Source organism: Protomyctophum parallelum (assembly GCF_964188405.1).
Source record: "Protomyctophum parallelum genome assembly, chromosome: 6".
NCBI classification, from domain to species: Eukaryota; Metazoa; Chordata; class Actinopteri; order Myctophiformes; family Myctophidae; genus Protomyctophum; species Protomyctophum parallelum.
This window is the reverse complement of record NC_139701.1, coordinates 33,362,284-33,384,976: the sequence shown is the minus strand read 5'-3', so window position 1 is coordinate 33,384,976 and position 22,693 is coordinate 33,362,284. Positions and strand designations below refer to the sequence as shown.

The 22,693-nt window shown below is 44.6% G+C and overlaps 1 protein-coding gene across 1 annotated transcript; it reads left to right on the top strand.

The window, feature by feature from the left end:
- Window positions 1-471: 471 nt before the first annotated feature.
- Window positions 472-22,543, top strand: slc22a23 (solute carrier family 22 member 23). The gene is made up of 10 exons (XM_083766967.1): window positions 472-1,578; window positions 3,680-3,783; window positions 5,326-5,480; window positions 16,826-17,012; window positions 17,288-17,415; window positions 18,461-18,563; window positions 18,863-19,089; window positions 19,864-19,896; window positions 20,347-20,470; window positions 21,905-22,543. The coding sequence occupies exons 1-10, from the start codon at window positions 1,147-1,149 to the stop codon at window positions 22,335-22,337; spliced, it is 1,926 nt and encodes a 641-aa protein (XP_083623093.1). The 5' UTR covers window positions 472-1,146; the 3' UTR covers window positions 22,338-22,543.
- Window positions 22,544-22,693: the final 150 nt, after the last annotated feature.

The window sequence follows — 22,693 nt, the reverse complement described above, 5'->3', positions numbered from 1 at the left end:
CGCCTCTGGTCCCCATTCCCATTGTCTCCAGCAAAAGGAAAAACTAATCCCGGCCTATTTATGTGGTCATGAAAATCTGATGTGAGGTGAAATAGATTAGTAATGCATTGCATTGCAGGACCTCCGGTAAAGGCATTGGCACAAATCTGCCGAAAGCTTCAAAAGAACGATGTTATGTTCTGAGTTAATCTCTCTAAATCTCCCTTAATCGAGAGAAAGGCATATAGTATTTCTGGTCGACCCTATTATTTTTTCGAGTCGAGAGGGCAGAGGGTGCACAAAGGAGATCTTTGTTGCCTGCTACAGATGCCCATCAGTGGTGCAGTAGTCGCCCTTTGAACGCGCTCTCCAATCACAGCGCATCGCACGGCCGACGGAGGGCGGGGTCTGCTCTCCCTCAGCCTCTGTGTTCGAAGCGCATCTTTGGAAGGAACGGCGTTCCATTGATTACCCAGCCGGCGGAAAAAACGAACATGATTTTAACCGAGCTACACGGATGACTCTTCTAATGGAACCATGGATTTATAAATAATAATACTGCATAACTGTTGACGACTGTTGTACGATGAGCACCTCGCCTTCGACAGGTCACAATTTGGACAGGTATAATACCTGTGGCGCGCACGAATGGAGGGATAATTGATTATTTTAGTGTCCTCCCGGTAACGGATTGTAATGAAATCAGATTTATTGGGCATGTTATTTTTTTTCTTCCACGCACGCATATTGCCAGGGCTTGATTCAATCACAGGTGAATGGATTCCGCAATAGGACATTTATCCATGGAACACAAAGTCCACGCTGGTGATCGTGCCCGTCTATCTGAGCCCACGTCTCTCTGGGAGCATTGCACGAGCCCCCCTCTCCTGACTGAACCCCACCTGGACATCGCTCAGTCTCGGTCACATCCAACTCGTCATGAGGGCCACTACGCGGTGATCCCCAGCACGTCTGCACGCGTTCTCAGTCTATAGGACCCCTAGTACCCCCTGTTCTGCTTTGTTGACTACCCAAAGGGGTTTAGTGCGCTCTGGGTTTCCTTTGTGTCAACGGGTTTTACGCTGAGTGGACGGCAGCAGCAGGACTGGGGCTTTGCGGAGCTCACAGCTATTGCGCCCAGAAGCTTTCTTTGAGGCCGGGGTCGTAATGGCAGCCGGCCGTCCGGAGGCGCAGGATCACCCGCCCGAGAACGGCTTTACGCCGCTGGAGCACACGGCAGCAGCACCCAAGCTCCTGCCATACATCGACGGCTCAGTCCTGCCGTCTCTCGGCGGATTTGGGAGACACCAGAAGCAGCTCGTGGTGCTGACTTGGATCCCGGCGTTATTCATAGGATTCAGCCAGTTCTCGGATTATTTTCTACTCGCGCAACCCCGCGGCACGTGCGTACAGCCCATCGGGAATGGGAGCAACTGGACCGCGGCTTCCCTGCCCGTGGCCGGTGGCACGGCCGCGTTTCACCTCCAAGCCGACAATGACAGCTACTACAACGGGGTAGACGCCAGCAGTTTGCTGTGCGCCTGCAAGGAGTGGAAGCTAGAGCTGCAGACGGGACTTAGTCAGAATGTGGTTACCAAGGTAACGCGTGTGCACCAGATAAGCCAATAGAGTACATATCCCAGAGTGTTCATCTAACGCAGTGACAGTGATTATCACCCCTTTTGAGTGTACAAATGGAACAAAATGGAGCCATACGGGTTCCACAAGGCTCCATTTGTATGCTTATATAGAGTTACAAATCTGCAAGGGTCCATTTGATTCCTAACTGTCAGTCATTTAGCTGGGGACCCCCTGGAACCCCCTCAAGGACCCCATGGGGGTCCCTGGACCCCACGTTGAGAACCAGTGATCAAACTCATCATCATCATCACCACCTCCACCATCATCATCTCCCCACCCCACTAATGTGTGTGTATTTTTTTCTAAGTCTGTTCTCTCTGCTGTGTCAGACAGTTGGACAAAAACACAGTGGCAGTAAAGCACTGACCTCATTCATTATAAGAAGTAGCTTACTAACTATAGCTACTAACTTACTGTGTGTGTGTGTGTGTGTGTGTGTGTGTGTGTGTGTGTGTGTGTGTGTGTGTGTGTGTGTGTGTGTGTGTGTGTGTGTGTGTGTGTGTGTGTGTGTGTGTGTGTGTGTGTGTGTCGCACGCACACTCAGTCAGTAGCCAAGTAGAGTGACGTCTGTCTGTACTCGTGTACTGTGCCACGTATATCTGTTTTTGTCAGAAAGGATAATGCTGGTCTACACAGCCCATGGATAAATCCATCACATTTTTACCAGAGGCCATTCCACCACTAAAACAGATCAATCATAACCAATAAGCATGTTCCCCTTTTCTCTGTGTCTGTCTCTCTCTCCTCACTCTCCTCTCACTCTATGTTCTAGTACACAGTTGGATGCACAGTGGGGTGTACTGTAATTCATGGTGGAACAATGATACTATTTCACACACACGCACAACAGCTGCATCAGGGATCTGGAATCCTTTTCTGTGTGCACACAAGTGTAGTAATACAAGTGCACAGCACACAGAGGGACATTTGGCCCTCACAAGTATTCAAGCGTGCGCACACATACAGTACACGCATGTCCTTGATTGAGAGCTGTGGAGAACTGCGGTACTCTGTGCAGTGTGCACTGACCCATGGGCTGTGAGGAAAGGGCGACAAACTATTGATTTCATGACAGACATAGGCATGATTACTCAAAACCACACACACACACACACACACACACACACACACACACACACACACACATTCTGCTTGCTCTCATTCTCTCCTCCTTTCCCTCATCATGTACATTGTGAATATTTCACAAGTGAGTCAAGCATGTTCGCACACTCAACCTTCATGAATTATCAAAGTAGCACACACGTGCAAGATTTCTTTCAGGAGTTGTTTTCTCTTCTAGACTTGTGTGTGTGTGTGTGTGTGTGTGTGTGTGTGTGTGTGTGTTTCTGTAATATTGACCTGGAATTAGGTCAATGCATAGTTGGTCTGTGCATAGCTCTGGTCCATAGCCTTACTGCTTCTATGATTCTGCCCTGCATTAAGGCTCAGCTACTTTCGCTTTTAAATCTCACATGGAACTCAGACCAGCCTCTCCTCTTTAGCGTAAATAAAAAGAACGTTTTTGCTACTCATCAAAACAAAGGTGGGTTGTGTCATTAGAAAGCCTACTTTCCTTAGTGGGAGCACCACATGTATTTGAAAAAATTTCGAATGTTGAATGTATATGATTTTAATATGAATATTGCAGAATAATATGCTGTAAAACGTTCTCTTTCTTTATCTATATAGTTCGGTCCTGTATGGTCCGCGGTTGGTGCTGAGAAATGCACTCTCTTGAGTCTTGCGAGATCAAATGAATGATTCATAAGTATCTTAATAGCCTAATTTTTGTATAATGTTTCAGTTTACATGGCAGAGTCTCGCCAGAACTCACACAGCATTTATTTTATTTATTAGAATCTTAATTTAAAATATTTGATTTTTAGATTTTTGTTTATTATTTTAACTTTTTTTACATTTGAATATGAATTCGAATATGGAATATTCGTTGGCAGCACTAGTGCATAGTTGTTTCTACAAAAGAAACTCTTACTTGATGGTGATTTTTGATCTTTGCTTTTCCTCTGTGTGTCTGTTGCTCTGTCTTTGTCTCTTACAGTGGAATTTGGTGTGTGACTCTGCCTGGAAGGTGCACATCGCCAAGTTCTCATTGTTGGTGGGCTCCATTTTTGGGTACCTAGTGATGGGTGTCATGGCCGACTGGTATGCTACTTCCCCCTTTTCATCGTGTGTGTGTGTGTGTGTGTGTGTGTGTGTGTGTGTGTGTGTGTGTGTGTGACTATGTGTGACTGTGTACCCGAGTAGCGTCCTCTTAAAATTTCAGACACTCAAGTCACCTTCAAATTGCAGTTCCCCCCGATACAGTGTACTTGTACTTGTAATTGTACCGGTATATTCCCAATTTTCCCACAAGCTTTGTCACAACCAAGGACAGCATCAGTTGATCCTTGTTTGGATTTATCACATACCCATAGGCGCCTCATTTATTAACAAAGTCAATGAGAAAATAGCATCGAGCATTCGATCAATACTTTAATGGAATACATAGATTAATATGACTTTGAATGTACTGCCCCTGTGGGAGGTGATGGGGCTCTAATAAGGGCCATCCAATCTCTGTATGGCCAAAGAGCTGTTGCCCGTGTCCTCGGCAGTAAGTCTGACTCGTTCTCGGTGGGCGTTCGCCTCCACAAGTGCTGCGCCTTGTCACCTGTCCTGTGTGGGATATTCATGGCCAGGATCTCGAGGCACAGTTGTGGAGGAGAGAGTTTACAGTTCAGTGAGCTGAGATTGCATCACTGCTTTTGTGTGTGTGTGTGTGTGTGTGTGTGTGTGTGTGTGTGTGTGTTAGAACTACAACTACAGAACAAAAACAACTTGCATTGGTAAATTCACCCAGACATGGTTGAGTGCAGCCTATTTGATAAACATATTGGTTGTTATTGATTGGACTTCAGATTGCAGCCATCCACGGGTCAGGTGTAATAATAATTCAAATTACTTCAATCATTGAAAGAATGGGTGGGGGCAAAGGTGTGAAGTAGCTATGATGATGATTGGCATCTCTAAATGGTTCTCAGCAGGAAACCGGTGGATTATCCACTCCAGGTAGGGAAATGACTCCTTACCCCAAAGTGAAGTAGTTTGAGTATCAAGGCCTCTTTTTTTCAAGAGTGACAAGAGAATGGAGGGGAGATCAGCTGGAGAATAGGAACAGCATGAGTGGTATTGTGTTTGCTATAAACGTTCCCCCAGCTGGCTAATGTGGCCAGGGAAATGTGTATATTGACAAACAGCGCTCAATGCTCCTAATAGTTAGGATAGGTCAAATGCAGAGGGTAAATTTCACCTATGTACAGTCGCAAAAATACCCCAACGGTAATAATTATTATAATATGTAAATGTAGACACATTAAAGTAGTATACATTCCTGGGCCTACATTGCTTTTTATAATTGAGCTGCTGACCAGTGAGAAAGAACCATGATATGTTGATGTGGTGGGATCAGTGCTAGCTATGGAAACAATGTGAAGAAAAGGCTAGTGAGGCGACAGCTGTGACGTGACCCCAGTGACCTACTGCCCCTGAAACCAGGAAGTGCAAAGAATGGGACGGAAACGATAACAAATGACCAGTGTCTTCTCCACTACAGCAAAGGCACCATCTCCTTTTGTTTGACAATATATTTTCCATTGTATGACTCCTTACCAACCCACCCCAACCTCTTTCTCTGTCCCTGCTCAGGTTTGGCCGGCACCCAGTGATGATTCTGTCGGCGCTGTTTGTGCTGGTGTTTGGTCTGAGTGTGGCCTTCTCCGACAACATCACCACGTTCAGCACCTTGCGTTTCTTCGAGGGCTGCTGCCTCGCAGGTCTCACTCTCTCCCTCTACGTGCTCAGTAAGTAGTAGATATCTCCTTGTATACATGGCTGTTCTCCTCCCAGCTGAAATCCCTGTTTAGCTGTCGCACACGCTCTCCCCTGTAGCCTGTTTTTTCCCACGCTCCCTGTTTTAAATTTTATCCCTTTATTTGTCCATTTTCTCCTCTGTAAATCTCTCTGCTTTCTCTCTCCCTGCCCCACTCTTTGCGCTGTGGGTTCGTCCCCAGGCAGCCCTCTCTTGCTCTCTGTGTCTGTGTTGTTAGTGCTGTGGTGACAGTATTGTCCCCGCTGCCCTGTCCTTTTGTTGTCACAGCATCAGGCAGCAACCCCCAAAACCCCACCCCCCAGCCTACACTAGCACTGTGTTGTCACCGATCTAATCAGCGAGGACCGGAAGAGACAGGGCAAAGTTTGGTTTGGCCAGGCCATGGGGGTTGACAGTGACACTCCAACAAGCCCTGCCTGGAAGGTCGTACCGCCTCCCGATCTCTCTCTGTCCCCTCCTCCTCCGCTGGCCTCCTCTTTAGGACCCCTCTCTTTCACCATGCCTAGTAGAGATTAGTCATACATTATGTGAAGTCCAGGGGCAGAATTTGTGGTTGGGTGGAGGGGGGCTCTTTTGTTCCTCCCAGCAGGGGGTCTCCTGATACAGTAAATCTCTGCTGGGAAGAGAAAAAACTAAACTAAACCAAATGAATGCCTCTTATCTGGCGAGAGATGAGAGAGTTGAACTATCCCCAGGCTAGGGCAGCGGAAGAGAAAGTGGGGATTTATTTCTTTGGCGCTGTTCTTAAGAAGCAGACAATACTCATGGCAAGACAGTCATATGTTAGGAATGTACAGGCTCATGTCTCTGTATATCATCTGTGGGTATGTTGATGAGCTGAGACTGCGTGAGTGGTGGTAGCCATGATGCAATCATGTGTTCAGAAAACATTTGTTTCATAACACGCATTTGTCATATTTTGCACATGTTTATGTGCATAAAAGTTTTTGTCTGTCTGCCTGGCTGGCTGTAATGTATGTTTGTGTGTGTGTGTGTGTGTGTGTGCATGTTTGGTCATTGCTTCCCTTCCTCCAAGGGGAAGCTGACAAAGCCGTTCCATTTCATTTCCAGTGGTGGTACTTGAGGGGGAAATAGTTTTGCTAGCCGTTTTTTCGCTCGATTGCGTTCAGACTGCATCAGCATTTTACAGGCTTCACTCGGCTTTAAGCTCTCTCTCCTCCTGGCTTCTCTCTCTTTCTCTCCCTCACCTGCACATTCTATCTTTCTAGCTTTCTTGCTCTCATTTCTTTCTTTTCATCTATTCTTTCCCTCTTGTTGGCTCACACACATTCATAGTACTCACTCACAGAAATGGCGCTTGGCAAATACTGTTTTGAAAATGGGGAGAAGTTTTGATTGTTTATGTCACTCTTTGTCAGACAGACACATTTGTATGTTTATACTGTCATATGTGTGTGTACCGTATGTTAGAGACCACAGTAGACGGTATTATGCTTGTTAATATGTTGTATCGCATGGCTTTCCTCTGAGCGGAGGGAGTGTGTGTAGATTTGTAGAATGGCCGGCTCACCTCACTTTGAAGCTCATACTGTGACAGGTAACAACAGACAGTAAAGCCAATGCTGTCCTATTTACAGTATGGGAAGTATTGAGCCATACACCCTATAATGGGAACATGTTCAAAGCTTCCAGTCCACAGATGAAAGACATGATGCATTACATTGTAAATGGTCAGGGAAATACAATTGTTTGTCTGTCACACAGTGGATAAAATAATCACACCTGTGTGAAGTGAGGGGCGCTCTTATTATCATGTGTGTGTGTGTGTGTGTGTGTGTGTGTGTGTGTGTGTGTGTGTGTGTGTGTGTGTGTGTGTGTGTTTAGAGATAATTGGTTCTGGTCAAAGTGGCAATAATGTTCAGAATCCTAGTCTAGAGCTTGCTGTACAGTCCTCAGGTCATCAGGTTAGGGGTCATGACCCTGTTGAATATAGATTCCAAAGGAGTTCTGTTCATTAAGACACATATTGATATGCTGCCTGGTTGTGGTCAGCCTGCTGTGTGCTAATAAGATCTGTAGTGGGAACTGGGAACCAGTAGTTGAAATTCTTCCCCACCTCGATCCCAACGCCCCACAGTCCCACACACATACTGGATTAATGTTTGTGTCTGTCCACATGATTTGATTTTTATTTGGATCTCTTTTAGCCTTTCGGCTAATCTTCCAAGAGTCCAGAAATAAATTTAAACCTTACAGAATACATTATATTACATTACAAACTAGTACATTGCATTTCAAAAATACATTACAAATTACACTGATGCTAAAAGACAGCAGTGAGACAAGTATTACAGCATAACAAAAGTACCTATACCTCTAATCCTCTACTCATACAACCGCACACACTCACGGTCTCACGCACAGCATATGCCTGCCCACAGACAGATACAGTACATTCACCTATCTATAGTGGACTATATGCATGGCAGGGTCGTTCTCTTCCTTGAGCCAGCTGAAAACCTGCCTGCATAGCAACACAGAAACTAAAACAAAGCTAAACTAGTAAAATCACAACATAGTAATGAATCAATGATAGCAATCCCAGCTATAATGACGAGTTCGGTAATTTAACTGCCCTAAAAATAAAAGATTGGCTTCCCATACTATTTATTTTTGGTAGAACATTTATCTTTGTGTCTTGATCTTGTGTTGACTAACTAATGTTAATTTATTCTTTATGTTTACTGGTTTATTAGATGTTTTTAAATCAATGCAAGATGCAGTCAAGTGCTGTGGGCCATCCCATTCTTTTATGCAGTTCACCTGTGCCTATTTCATACCCACATCTTAAGACCATTCTAGCTGCCTTGTTTAGTGTGATCTGCAGTCTTCTCATATCGGTCTGAGCTGCGTTGCCCCATACTGCACAGTAATAGTTTAGGTGACTATAAATCAGACTACGGGATATTAGCCTCAACGTCTCTTTATTTAGAAGCCCTGCAATTCGCCCAACCATTCCTGCCATTTGCATTACCTTTTTAGAGATATCTGTGGTATGAGCTGTCCATGATAAATTGTTTTGTATTTTAATTCCTAGTAGTATGACTTCTGTGACCTCATTTATCTGTACCCCTCCATAAGATAAGTTCCATGGCCCTAACCTATTCCTTTTTCTGTTGGTGCATATGACCATATTCTTAGTTTTATCAGTATTCAGTACTAATTTGTTATTCTCTACCCATTTCACAACGTGTTTAAAATCATTCGCCAGGTGTTTGTGCAACTGAGTTTGTGATTCAGCTACTGCAGTGATGGTTGTGTCGTCAGCAAACGTGTGCATTTGAGTTGGTTAGTAATAATGGAAGATCATTTGTGTATATGATATATAATAGAGGACCAAGACAACTCCCCTGTGGGATTCCGCAGGAGGTAGAACGAGGTGAGGAAAATGAGCCGTTGACATATACAGACTGCTTTCTGCCATACAGATAGGGTATCCGTCATCTCAATGAGAGCTGTTTCAGTGGAATGATTTTTACGGTATGCATGTTGGGCATGAGTTAATAGGTTATTTGTTTCCATGTATTTCCATATATAGTCACTAACTAGTAACTACTTTCTCCAAGATTTTACTTGGGGAGGAAAGTAGGCTGATTGTTCGGCTATTTGGGGCAGTAAAAGCTGATTTACTATCCTTAGGAATAGGGCAATTTTTTTGCATGCTTCCATATTGTCAGAAACTTGCCTTGTTGCAGAGAAATATCAAATAAGGTCTAGCGATAAATGGGGCAGCATATTTTAGTAATTTATTGTCATTGAGGTCATGCCCTGGAGATTTGTTTTCAGGGAGCAACAACAACATTTTCTCAATTTCATCAAAATATATGTCTGGTGGTAAAACAAAACTGCATTATTTCCCCTGCATAATCTGTGCATCTATATGTCCCACCAGTTCTTCATTTGAGGCATTTGCATGCATATTGGACCTGTTTTGGGTCGTTTTTACATTTCTCAAATGCTGCTTTATAATAAAGTGATTTAATTTTACAACAAAGTTTCTGCATTTCCTGTATAGCATAAGGTCAGAAACCAGACATGACCTGGATGCAGTAGCTTTGGCCTCATCCCTCTGAGACATTGCTTCTCTTAATTGTTGATCAATCCAGGGGGATGGTTTAGCTTTGATTGTACTTTTCCTTATAGGGGCATGGTGGTAAACATCCTCAGTTAGCAGCTTATTAAAACAGTCGACAGCATCATCTAAGTCATTCTCAAGATACACAAGATCCCATGGAACAATGCCCAGATCTCTTCTGTAATCCTCAATTTGTTTCATTTCATAGATCATCATCATACACAACAGGATAGATTAGAACAGCCATGGAGTGATCTCTGAATCCCTTAACAGCTGGCCATCAATGTCTAGCCTGTCCAGCGCTATGACAGCTTTGTGATCTTTGGCTCTATATTCTTTGAGGATGGGAGTTAGCTTCCGTCTCCTGTCATTAGTCTCAGTCGGGAATTGATCGTTCATCCTGAAGTTAGTACCTTTGAGAAACTTCCATCGGGATTTCACAAGTTCCTTCTATTTGAAGTGTTCAAAACGAGCAATGATGGGGCGCGTTTTATTTAACCCTGCCCATTCTGAACGGATACCTACTTTGCATATCAAGTAATGTTTCCTTGAACTGTCTGTTTTCTCTAACGACATTCTTCATGTACTCTGTCAATCTCAGCATGTGTGCGTACGACGTGCGTGTGTGCGTGCGTGTGTGAGAGAGAGTACTCGACAAGCAGGTTGATACTGCTTGTACGGAAGGCCCCAGATTAGACTATTTAAATTTACTTTTACAAAATTAAGCTATTGATTGGATAGGTAGACTGGCGGTCAATATATATCGTGTTCAAATAACTGACAGCCAGAAAGACAATATGATGGCTGACCACAAAAAAAGTACAATATGCTGAAAGAAGCAGCGACCAAGAACTATTAAAGAAAATTCCTAAATCGCAAGCATGCCTTAATAATCCCCTTTGTCAAGTACTGCACACACACTCAGTTAGACACTCACAATGTCAGCAAAGACACCCCTCCACACACACACACACACACACACACACGCACGCGCAAACACACACACACACACACACACACACACACACACACACGCACACGCACACACAAGATGGAACTAGTTAAAAATAGACTGAGATCCACAATTATGCAAAACAGACTGAATCACCTGTCTATTATGTCCATTGAAAGTCATTTTCTGTGCAAATTAGATGTTCCAGCCTCATTAAGGACATCTGTCAGAAAAACAAGGAAGTATACGTAGGAACAATAGGCCTGTGTATAATTGGGCTTCTGTTGAATTATTGCTGTTATATGCTGCTCCGCTGTTTATTGTATTTCTATGGGGTTGTCTTTGCACAGCAGTTTGTTTTATATCTCTGTAAGGGTAGCCTCGGTCTCAGCCTTACTGATCTGCAAAGAGAAAAGCCTGGTCACAACCTAATCTTGCAAATCGCTGGACTGATCACTGTCAGTATCAGAATTTGTATGCACTGCCAGTAGACCACAAAGAACCTCCATAAATATTGTTCACATGTTTTATACTTTTTTTTATTTTTTTTATTACATTTTATAATGGATGCCAAAGGGGCTTTGATTAGGATGAAACCCACATTTGGAGTCATATGTTATACTAAATACTCCACAGCCGACTGACGTCATAGATGACTGATTTGATGACACATGACCCAAATCTACATGATTATGAAAGCTAGGCATGTTGAGTAGGGGACCTAGGGGACCATGACCACCTTAATCCACCACTGATGACAATGGTGCCTAACGACTAGAAAATGTTATTTTCAGGGAGTCGGGCATCTGTAGGATAAATTAGGCTACACTCTCAGCTCGCATAAGTCCTCTATTTGAACCACTCTCTGACCACTTTAGCTATTCACTCGTCCTTCTCTCAGGTCTTCTCTTCCCCTACTCTTACGTCCTTTCCTTCTCTCTCCCTCTCTCCATTTCTGCTTGTATTTCTACATGCACTCATGCCCTCTCTTGCTCATTATTCCGAGACTATATAAAATCTCTCATCGACATTGTTCTGTTATCTCACTGCTGCACACAGTGCGGCAAATAATTTAACTCCACAGGAGATGACCAGCGCTTGTTTGTCATTCTAAATGAGATGCTGTTTATTCATCTGTGGATGTTTGTGTATATTTCGCTGTTGTGCGAACATACTTACTTAATCCAGAAGCCACTTATGATTCCATGTAAAATGGCATTTTAAATTGAAAACCATCATCTCTGTCTGCACAAGTGTTTTAGCACCTTTTCTGAAATAATATCTGTCCATACTACAAGGCAAGGCAGACCACGCATATGACACGATCAATCATTCAGGTACACTGGGATGCGCATGCTTGGCATATCATTAAAACATTCACATACAAATGGCACACACGTGTTGTGCATATCACATGATCATTCATGGACACATGCATGTTCTGGTGTACCTTGGAAGCATTCAAGTCTGTTAGTTGCAGAATTTACCACCGATGAAGATAGGATAGGATATTTCTAACCTGGGCAGCATTCCTTTTCAGGTTTATGATCCGGTCTGGAGCGGATGATATAATTACGTCATGTTGTAGTCATTGTTTTGTAGTCATCAGAGTAGACCAGAAACCTCAAACCAGAACTTCCTTTCCTTCAAATTGGAAGAATAATACCTTATAAAAGCGTGACTCGCTCTCTAGAAAGTCCCTGTGGGATAACAAAGGTATACAGACGCTACATAGTCTTTGAGTCTGACTGTAGTACACTCACATTCATATTTTAGAAATCAGTGAAACTACGCCGCATCAAGGCTTTTATTCGGGAGGCATTATTCCGGTTTGAGGGAAAGGAAGTTCTGGTTTGAGGGTTCCGGCCTGATGACTACAGAACAATGACTACAACATTATGTAACAATATCATCCGCTCCCGACCGGATCACACAGCAATTTAGTAACACAGACCAGACTTTCCTCCAGGGTGGAAAGCCTGGTGACGTTCTGTATTACTTTTCTCACAGGGAGCATCCAATACATTGATCCAGCATGTAATGTAAAGCACAACACACAGGCCGCGTGGCAACGCCTGGAAAATAGAACGGTGGCATATCGGAGCGTCAGGCGAGGCGTGAATGCTCGTCGGACTCGGACGCCGCCGGTGTGGGATAGGTTCATTGAAAATAACGGAGGCGGCTGTTTTGACGCACGGCGTTCGCAGACGGTGTGTGATGGGCTTAAGCCTATTGCCATTCTGTCCGTGTACTGTTCTCATACGTCTCAGCTTGGATAGTGCAGTGGTGTTTTTGTGGTGGGGGTCCCCAGAAGTAAAGTAACAATTTAAGGACTTTTAAGACCTTTTTAATACATAAACATGAAATGAAATAAAGACCATGCAGTCAAAAGTAATCAACAAACTGTACTAGTATAGAAACTGGTCAAACATTTGCCAAATTGTCAAATAATATAAGAAAGAGGCAAACATTTGAATATAGCTGACCTATGTTGCGAGGCGTTAGATCTGCTATTTCCACAACATGCATCTGTGGAACAGAGTCAAACTAAATGCAGTGCCTCAACTCATACAATTCCAAGTGCTTGTCAGGGTGGAGTGGAGGGTCCCCAGTTCAAATATGATTGTTTTTGGAGGTCGCAGCCTGGAAAGGTTGCGAACCACTGCAGTGGTTCCCAAACTATGTTATGCCAAGGACCCCCAAATTAATATATATTTGGCCGTGGACCCCATCATAAAATATTTTGTGCCAGCGATCCCCATACAAGATGTTTAAATACATTTTAAAATGTTTTCCCCTGGGGGTCCCCGGATCAGAACACTATCCACGCTGAAAACCATAATTCTGAACCGATCTTTTGTTATTTTAGTTTGTGTGTGAGCTTCAGTTTGGGTGCAGAACGGTACGTGGTGCAGGTAAAACCTGACTGTGGGTCGCAGGGTTTAGTGGCGAGGCCCCAACGGGGATTGATCTCTTCTCTCTGCGGGCTCTCAAGCAGCGATGCAGGGGTCATGTCTCCTGTTTCCTATTCTCCTCAGAGATTATTAGGTAATCGCACAGACATGCAGCGTGTGTGTGTGGGGGAGGGGGGGGCGGGTTGGCTCATGCTGACTCAGCTGGGAAACAGAACTATCATCCCACGTCCTCCCCCCTCCCCCCCCCCCCCCCCCCGCAGCTCTTTCTTCAAACCCAGAGGAGGAGTACAGTGTATAGTGTATACCATCCCCCCCCGACGGCAGCTGTTATCACACCAGCTCCTCCTTGTCGCCTCAGAAAACACACACACACACACACACACACACACACACACACACACTTGTGCGTGTGCATACTGTATGCAACGTGCACGTGCTCCCACTCTTAAGCCCCAGGCAAGGTTACCCAGAGAGCATTAGCACACGCTGAGATGGTCGCAGTGGTGTAAACTGTAACTAACTTCAAGTATTCAAGTACTGTACTTAAGTACAATGCTGAGGTACCTTTACTTTACTTGAGCGTGTCCATTTTTCAATACTTTAGACTTCTACTCCGCTACATCTCAGAGGACAATATTGTACTGCAGATGCACAATATGAACAAAACAAGCACTGTTTTGTACTTCTTGATCTACAAGCTCACATTCGTACTTTTACTCAAGGACATTTTTTAATACAGGCCTTTTACTTAACCGTGTGTGCGGTGTCAGCCCTTTGTTATGACAGATTGAGTTGGCCAAAATGGATATATTCCTCCCAGTGTCAAGTCTTTCTCAGCACCATTGTTTTTTGTTTTTTTTCCTGTTTTCTTCTTGGTGGTCTCTCCCCCCCCCCCCCCCCCCCCCATCTTTCCTGTCACCCACAACTGTTCACTTGCAGCTATAACAAGACGGCAGAGAAGGTTCCTCTTGACAGCAAAAGAACAAGAGAGAGGGAGAAGGGAGGAATAGGAGGGGAGAGATGTGTTGTGGGCACGTTGGCTTTGGGGGGATGGGGATGGTGGCTTATGGGAGAGATGTAGAGGGAGAGAGGGAGGGTACTGACTGAGAGCCACTTCAGCGGGGGAACGCAGATGCAGCAAGGAGACGGGATGGGAGAGGAGCGAGGGGGGTGGTCAGTACAGGGAGGGCAGAGGAGTTGGTGGAGGTGAAGGGGGGGCAGTGAGATAATCAACACAAGAGAGGAGCCATTCTCTCCCACTCAGCTGCAACAAACCCCCCCCCCCCCCCCCTTGTGTGTGTGTGTGTGTGTGTGTGTGTGTGTGTGTGTGTGTGTGTGTGTGTGTGTGTGTGTGTGTGTGTGTGTCTGAGTATGCTTGTCTGTATCTATCTGTGTGTGTACTCTAGGAGAGGATGTGTGTGTCCCAGTAGACACCTCCCTAAAGGGTTGGCGTGGGGTTTAGATTTTTCCAGGGATTGCTTGCCACTGCCACGGTTGTGTATTATTACTTTCTTTGTCAAGGAGGGTGGGGCAGGCCCAGGCCGTAGCGTAACGGTCTGGGCACCGGACTGGTGATCCAGTCGCGGTGTGCCGCGGGTTCGACTCCCGAACCCGACACGGCCTTTACCGCATGTCATCCCCCCATCTCTCTCCCGTTTCCTGTCAGCCTACTATCTGTCCCTTAAGAAATCAATAAAAGATAGATCAATAAAAAAAAAAAGGAGGGTGGGGCAGTTTCATATCAAGCTGGTTAATGCTGTATCATACATAAAGTACTGCACAAAAATCTATTTACAATTTAGGCATTTAGCAGATATTTGTATCCAGAACATCTAACAAAGTACAAGATGAGAGAAAGCACCATGAATCCTCACCAAATTCCGTCCATGGAATACAGTGTTTAACCACTTAAACCCATATAACTTTGTTGATCGGGATCCACCAGAAGTCCATACTTCCAACTATTCCCTCTACACAAAATCTCTTTGCAGAAAAAGCCAATCTACAAGATAGACAGAGATCTGCTATTTTCACTGAATACTCGCTCTGTTTATCTGAGATCTGTAGATCTGCCGAATCAGAATAGGGATGCTAGGATTCATGTGGTTAATTCTATTCTGCCAGGGGTCTTCCTCTGGGATCTGTCTGAACCGTCATGTCGATTGGAGACTTGGGAGCGCGCACACACACACACACACACACACACACACACACACACACACACACACACACACACACACACACACACACACACACACCCCAAAGCATGAAGACATTGGAGACAGACACAGAAGAGACTTAAGGATGAGCCAAACTGGGGGGTCAGTTTAATTTCCTTCTGCTTGGGATCCTGGGGGGAGGATTTGCAGGGAGCTGTGCAGTACAGTACACCAGGGATGAGGGGGGAAGGGAATCACACTCATGCCTTCAGGTTTTTTCTTGTCAATATATTATTTTTAAATGTCATACCTTCTCATCCTCCTGTTCTCTGTCACTGCTTCAGTGGACCTCTTACCCTCTCTTTTGCACCAAAGACAGTTCTATCTGTTTGTCTGTTTCTTTTTTGGGTACTGTAGCAGTGACAGTCCCAGATGGCATTTACTTTGATACCACAACTGTAGTCTGTAGCCTCTCTTTCTATCTTTTTCTCTGTGCATGCATCTTACTCTCTCTCTCTTTTTCTCTTTAACACTCTCTCTCCCTCTCGTCCTAGGCTTCATTATCATTCCACCGTCATTCCACAAACTGATGAATGGAGGGAGTTCTCGGCTTGCTCTCATTTGTATTCTGCTCCTCTCCTTACTTTCCTGTAGGACATTCCCCAACCCCTCCCAACTCCATCCTGGCTCTCGTGCTCTCGTTTCTCTAGCCTCCACAACAAGAAGTGACAGTATAAGCCATGCAGCCCCTTTAGTGCCAACCCCCTACCTACCTTCTCCATTGGTCACCTTCTAAAGACCTTGCCATCTGCACCAAGCCATCTGGACTGTACCAACTTACTGGCAGCAGGGAGAGGAGGAGACAGGAGGCCAGGCGGAGAAATTAAGCCAGGGCACACTGAAACTTTCACAGACTGTCCGACAAGTAGTTTGTGCAATGTGTCCATGTGGCCCTGTGTAGCCTTCTCACGGTTAATGTTCAGCAATGGAGAGGGTGCTAAATTATTTATGGAGGAAATTAGATGTTGGCTTCACCATTAAACACTAAACAGACACATCTCATCACATTATTCCTGACCACTGAGTTTGTTGTTTAACAACGTAAATAACGCACGCACGCACTCTCTCTCTTTTCTCTTTTCTTCAAACATCATGGTTTTCACCCTCTCCCTTTTTCTCCCTGTGTTGCTGTAGGGATCGAGCTGTGTACGCCAGGCTGGCGCTTCTCCATGACCATGGTGTCCAGTTTTGTGATGGTAGGCGGGCAGCTCTTGATGCCCGGTGTGGCGTCTCTGTGTCGCCATTGGCCAGACAGGGATGATTGGCAGGTCCTCCAGATCGTCATAATCAGCCCCTTCGTTCTGATGCTGCCTTACGTCTGGTGAGTCCCGCCTCCTGAGGGACTCCACTAAGCCAGTTTTGTGGTGGTTGCTGTCAGGACCAGGCCACGGCTTGTACAGTACACGCATTTGTACTACACAGTGGCACGCAGTACACAGCACGCTGTGTTTAGACCAATGCACAATACTCTCTTTCTTCCATTGTCTTCATGTCTTTTCCCTTTCTGTCTGTTTCCCCTTCTCGCACTTAACATATTCTGTTCTCATCTTCCTTCTGGTGTCTTTCTTTGCTCTCTCGGCCTCTGTCTCTCTCCAGGATTTTTCCGGAGTCCCTACGCTGGCTGCTGGCTACCCAGCACTACCGCAGGTCAAAAGCCATGATGCTGTGCATCGCCCGGAAGAACCAGGTCGACATGTCAACCGAGCCCAGTGGAGTTCTGACAGGTGAGGAAGGCCGGGCTTTGAGGGGGAAGGATTCCGGATCAGAAACCCTGACCATTAAAGATAGATATGCACGGAATGTGGTTATATCCACAGATGCCCAGCATATCTGTGCGGTAGACAGATATGCATCATAGATATTTACATTATTAATTAACAGCGGATCCGTATTGGGTGGATGGAATATTTTAATTGGTGTCTCTTCTTCCCATTCTGTGAATTCCAAATCCACCAGCTTGTTTATGCTCATCCGCTGCCATCATGTCAACATTACATGTCTACAACAGGGAAGGCTCATTACAGTGCATAATGTGTGTGAGGCACAGCACCATAACATCCCACAGATGTCATGTCCTTCTCCAACAGGAGAGCCCACGAAAAATGCAAGACAACGTACCATAACTTCATTGATTTTTTTCAATCTCCCTCTCGCACCCTGCGACAGAATCAGTCATGATCATGATTAATTCATTATTGTGTGCTCGTTCATCCAAAGTTTCACTCACAAGTTCATACAGGGAAATTGTTTGCAGGAAGCAGTACTAACAGAGGATTGCTTAATAAATAATTTGGTTGTGGATTGTGGATAAAATGTATATCTGCTTTATCGTCATTCCCCCTCTTTCATCCCCAACCATGCATAAGATACAAATGTAATTTGTCACAAGCTTCATAAGTGATTGATCCCAATGAGCCGAGTCTCAGTCAAAAGTCGACTCAGAAAAGACTAACTACGCTAGCAGATATTTATTTGCACTGCTTATTTATTTATGTGTGTATGTTCCTCCCCTCATATTATGTCGTCTCTCTGCCGCCAGCCTCAGCCCCCACTGTGATTGTGTGAGGTATTGTTTTCTCCTGCCCCAAGAGTCTAGGACGACAACACTGTAACCGATATATGTCATTTGGAAATCACAGATGTTGCACCGTGGGGCTAGCTACCTTCCCAAATGTCCTGTAATGCATTCCTTGCTGTGTACTGAAGGTGTGAGAATTCATACTAGGAAAGGTCTGAGTGTGTGTCTGCGTTTATGTGTTTTGTCATCAGAACTGGAGCAGGAACTGCACAAGAAACCCAAGAGGACCTGCATTGTGAAGATGATGAGCACCAGGAACCTATGGAAGAACATTGTGGTGCTCTGTGTCAACTCGTAAGTGTGGGTGTGCGTCTGTGTGTGTGTCCCTTCTGCTAATGAACATACGTTATGTTAAGTGGCTATGAATGGATTACACATGAGCCCCCCCCCCCCCCCCCCTCCCTAGAGAAATGTAAAAGTAGTTTTATCTGTAGTAAGCATTTCACTGATGACACTTGCCTGAGATGACAGTTTTTCGTGTGTGTGTGTGTGTGTGTGTGTGTGTGTGTGTGTGTGTGTGTGTGTGTGTGTGTGTGTGTGTGTGTGTGTGTGTGTGTGTGTGTGTGTGTGTGTGTGTGTGTGTGTGCGTGCAGTCTGACAGGGTACGGGATTCACCACTGCTTTGCCCGCAGTATGATGGACCCTGAGGCGCAGCCCACCGCCATGTGCCATACCGACTATTTCACCATGGCCGGTATCGCGGTGGCCACCTGCCTGGCGCTGTGCCCAGCGGTGGGGTTGATGGGCCGCCGGGGAGGCCTACTCACCTTCATGATCATCACTGCCCTTGCGTCCTTACTTCAGCTGGGCTTGCTCAACTGTGAGTGACCACTTAAAGAGAAAGATGATATTCAGATCTATATACGTGTGATTATAATTTTCTATTTCGGCACGGCATTTAGAAGACAATCTTATCCAGAGTTACTTACAAAGTGCAAGAACAGAGTGAATGGCATGAACCCTAGTCAACAAATGACAGGGTAAATAGTTACTTAAAGCTGTCCCCACACTAGAGGCTAATTGGTCAGATTTGGGATCTGAATCGCCATACAATCGCACAACTGTAGTTTTATCAATTATTAAATAAGTTTGATATGTATGACTTGAAATGGTGGAATATTGAGCAGAAACCTGCAATAACCAACGAGAGCGAGCTGACCAGGAAGCGTTGTTATTCTTTATTTATTATTATTCTCCCTCTTCTGGGATCAACGTTTATGAAAATAAATAGCAGATCTACAAGCTCAGAAAATGTCGCTACGCTATTTTATAGTTTGGTTATGTTCAGCAAGGATATTTAAAGTGTAGGGCGAAAACAGGGTGGGGCCTTGAAAAGAGCCCTGGGGGACTACAGCGTTTAAGTGGTTACGGACTGCCTATGAACTTTGGGTTTAACTGGAGCATCCCTTGTCTTGACCTACCTACGTATCTGCTGTATGTGGTCGTTATTCCAGGCTTTCATTGTGAACATTTCAGGGTTATCCTAATGACTGTTCTCATTGTTCTTTGCTTCTACTTCAAAACCCCTTATTTGTGCTCTCTAATGTCCTCCTCATTTATCTCCTCTCATTCAATGCTCGCTAATGGAATCCAGTGATTGGGAAGTACAGCCTCCGCCACGACATAGGTACATCTGGGTATGGGAAGAGATCGGAGCTTGTTACCCATCTTTGATGGTTGCAAAAGTTTGCCTGATGTTGTGATATCTAATTCAATACTTTTTTATTTAGGCATATAATTTCTCTTTTTGCAGTTCCACAAGCTCACAGACCTTGTAGATTGCTATTTTCGCTATTCATCATACTTAAGTGGTTAAAACGTAACTGATTGAATAAAAATGTTAGTATTCAGAGAAGTTGAAACGCTTCCCAAGGTACCATGATTATATTACATTGTATTGTGTTATTCTATTGGCCTGAATATAAGACTACGTTTTTTTTCTTCAATGGAAATATCCTAAAAAACGGGGTCGTATTATAATCGCGGACTAGACTATTTGACATTCAATGTTATTTTTCCACAAATGAGTCTTGAAAAATACGGACACACTGACGTTTTGTTTTCCTTGTCTGTGTAGTGTTGAGAGATACTCTGAACAGGAGATTCTCTGTGGCATTCTCCATTATCGGAATGTTCTCCTCTTCTGCCGTCAGCACACTCAGCATCTTCTTCTGTGCCGAGATCACCCCTACGGTCATCAGGTGAGCTGTGAACCCAGGGGTTTAGTATACTGTACATGGTCCTCCTTTATGTTGCTATTAACTACTGAACCACAGCCCTTTTTCACCATGTTAAGAAGAATTCCCTAGTGACAGCCATTACATCAATTTGATCTTTCCATAAACACTTTTGTCACAGCCACTGAGAGTAGCGCTGTATCGGCAAAACAATTGGGAAGTAAAGGCTCAATCTCTGTTTAAAAACAAATCCTTTCCACACAACCTTTGTTTTAAGAAAAGAGACCTCCGTATCAGATCAGGGAGATGCTTCTGTGTTCAATTTGGCACAAATGCCAAGGTCCTCCTTTACTAAAGATGAGGAGGATTCAGGATTTTTGGCATTAAACCATGGACGCTGTGGACTAAATATTTGTTGCAGCAGACATCTTTGCTTGCTGGTGAAGTGATGCAGTTGATGCAACAGTGCCATCGTTTTCACATCCTCTCCATTTTACATGGTTACACGATTCTACCTTAGAAAATGTCTATCTTCATTTTTCAAAAATCTCCATTTAAGTGACTGAAAAACGCTGTTCGTGTATGGATGAGAGACCGAAGCGTAGAGGGAAATGCATGAAGTTTCCCTATAATTGCACTGCCAAATAAACATTCATGTTTATTGCTCTCAAATGACGGGCCAGTTAAATAACAGAAAAAAAATATTTACACACACACACACACACACACACACACACACACACACACACACACACACACACACACACACACACACACACACACACACACACACACACACACAGGATCTCCATATGTGGAGCTGACTATCATCACCTGGATCTCCATATATGAAGATCACAACACTGACCTCATGGTCATGACAACATCTGACCTAACCGACACCAGATTAATAGTTTAACTCCTGCTTCTCAACTGCGCTCTGTTGTTCTCGCCCTCAGGGCGTCTTACTGGTAATTATGACTATATATAAATATTGGAATTGTTAAAATACTTAAAGTCAAAGTAACGTTATCGTCGGTCATCAATGACAATCATTGAATAAAGAGAAGAAAATGATCAGTGGATTCCATTGTCTTAAATGGCACACTAAAGCAAGTCTATTTTAATACCATACAAATGGTGGTATCCACTCATACATACAGACATAGATGTTGTGCCTCAAACCGCTAATCACTGGTCAAGAAAATGGAGCTCTTGTTCTAGAGTTGCTTATTGGCTCCATCTTGTGGGGAAATAGTTGACTTTTGCAACAAGAAACTCCTGTTGTTCAGTCAGATCATCCATTAAAGGGCAGGTTTATTATATAACATAATTATGCTGTTGTTTTTGAGAATGTAAAATTATAACATAGGTATCGCTTTTCACAATATTTGAATTTCCAGCATTTGAAACTGATCATCTTGCTGTGAGTGACATTGCCTCTTCATGTGTGTGTAGGGGTGGCGGGCTGGGCCTGGTGCTGGCCAGTGCTGGCTTCGGCATGCTCACGGCCCCAATCATGGACCTCCACAACCAGAAGGGCTACTTCCTGCATCACGTGATCTTCGCATGCTGCACTCTGCTGTGCATCATCTGTTTGCTGTTGCTACCCGAGACGAGGGGTCAACCTTTGCCGGAGAGCCTGGCGGACGGAGAAATCTTCACCCGCCAGACCCTGCTCCGGCCCGGAGAGCAGCATCTCCTCCTCACAAAGACTGACCGGGACTACTCCCGCGTCCACGACACGCCACTACACCTCTCCGCTACCGGGGGCGCCACGGTGGCAGTGGCCACCGCTCTGGCAGCGGTGCCGGCCTCCTACGCCCTAGCAACTGGAGGAGAGGTGCTTGGCAACTGTGCTGCTGTAGCCAACGGGGTGCGAGCGTCATAGCAGTGGTCTTTTGTTAAGTGAGCTGATGTTAGACGGCGGTACGGGGTCAACAAGTCTCTGAAAAAACCAGAGGAGTCTTTTCAATGTATAACCAAAACAAAACCCAATGAATTATTTAACTGACCCAAGTTGGACCTTTGTTAAAGGGACATTTCACCCTTTTTGCATAAAAATACATGTTAATGACGTTTAGAAGATTTAGAACACTTTCCTGGGGGTCTTTGTGTGTAATGTGGTTTTAGATATTTTAGATTTTAGCAGTGAGCCCAGTGTCTCTGATGTCATGGAAACTGGGCTCACTTACTTCCTGGACTACAATTCCCATAATGCTTTGGTGCACTGCTCCTCCTTGTGGA

What these genes read in the sequence shown, in the direction of transcription:
- slc22a23 (XM_083766967.1), top strand. Translation starts at nt 1,147, where the DNA reads ATGGCAGCCGGCCGTCCGGAGGCGCAGGATCACCCGCCCGAGAACGGC. An exon ending in GTCAGAATGTGGTTACCAAG is followed by an intron (nt 1,579 to 3,679) that starts GTAACGCGTGTG and finishes TGTCTCTTACAG; the next exon opens with TGGAATTTGGTGTGTGACTC. An exon ending in CTGATGCTGCCTTACGTCTG is followed by an intron (nt 17,013 to 17,287) that starts GTGAGTCCCGCC and finishes GTCTCTCTCCAG; the next exon opens with GATTTTTCCGGAGTCCCTAC.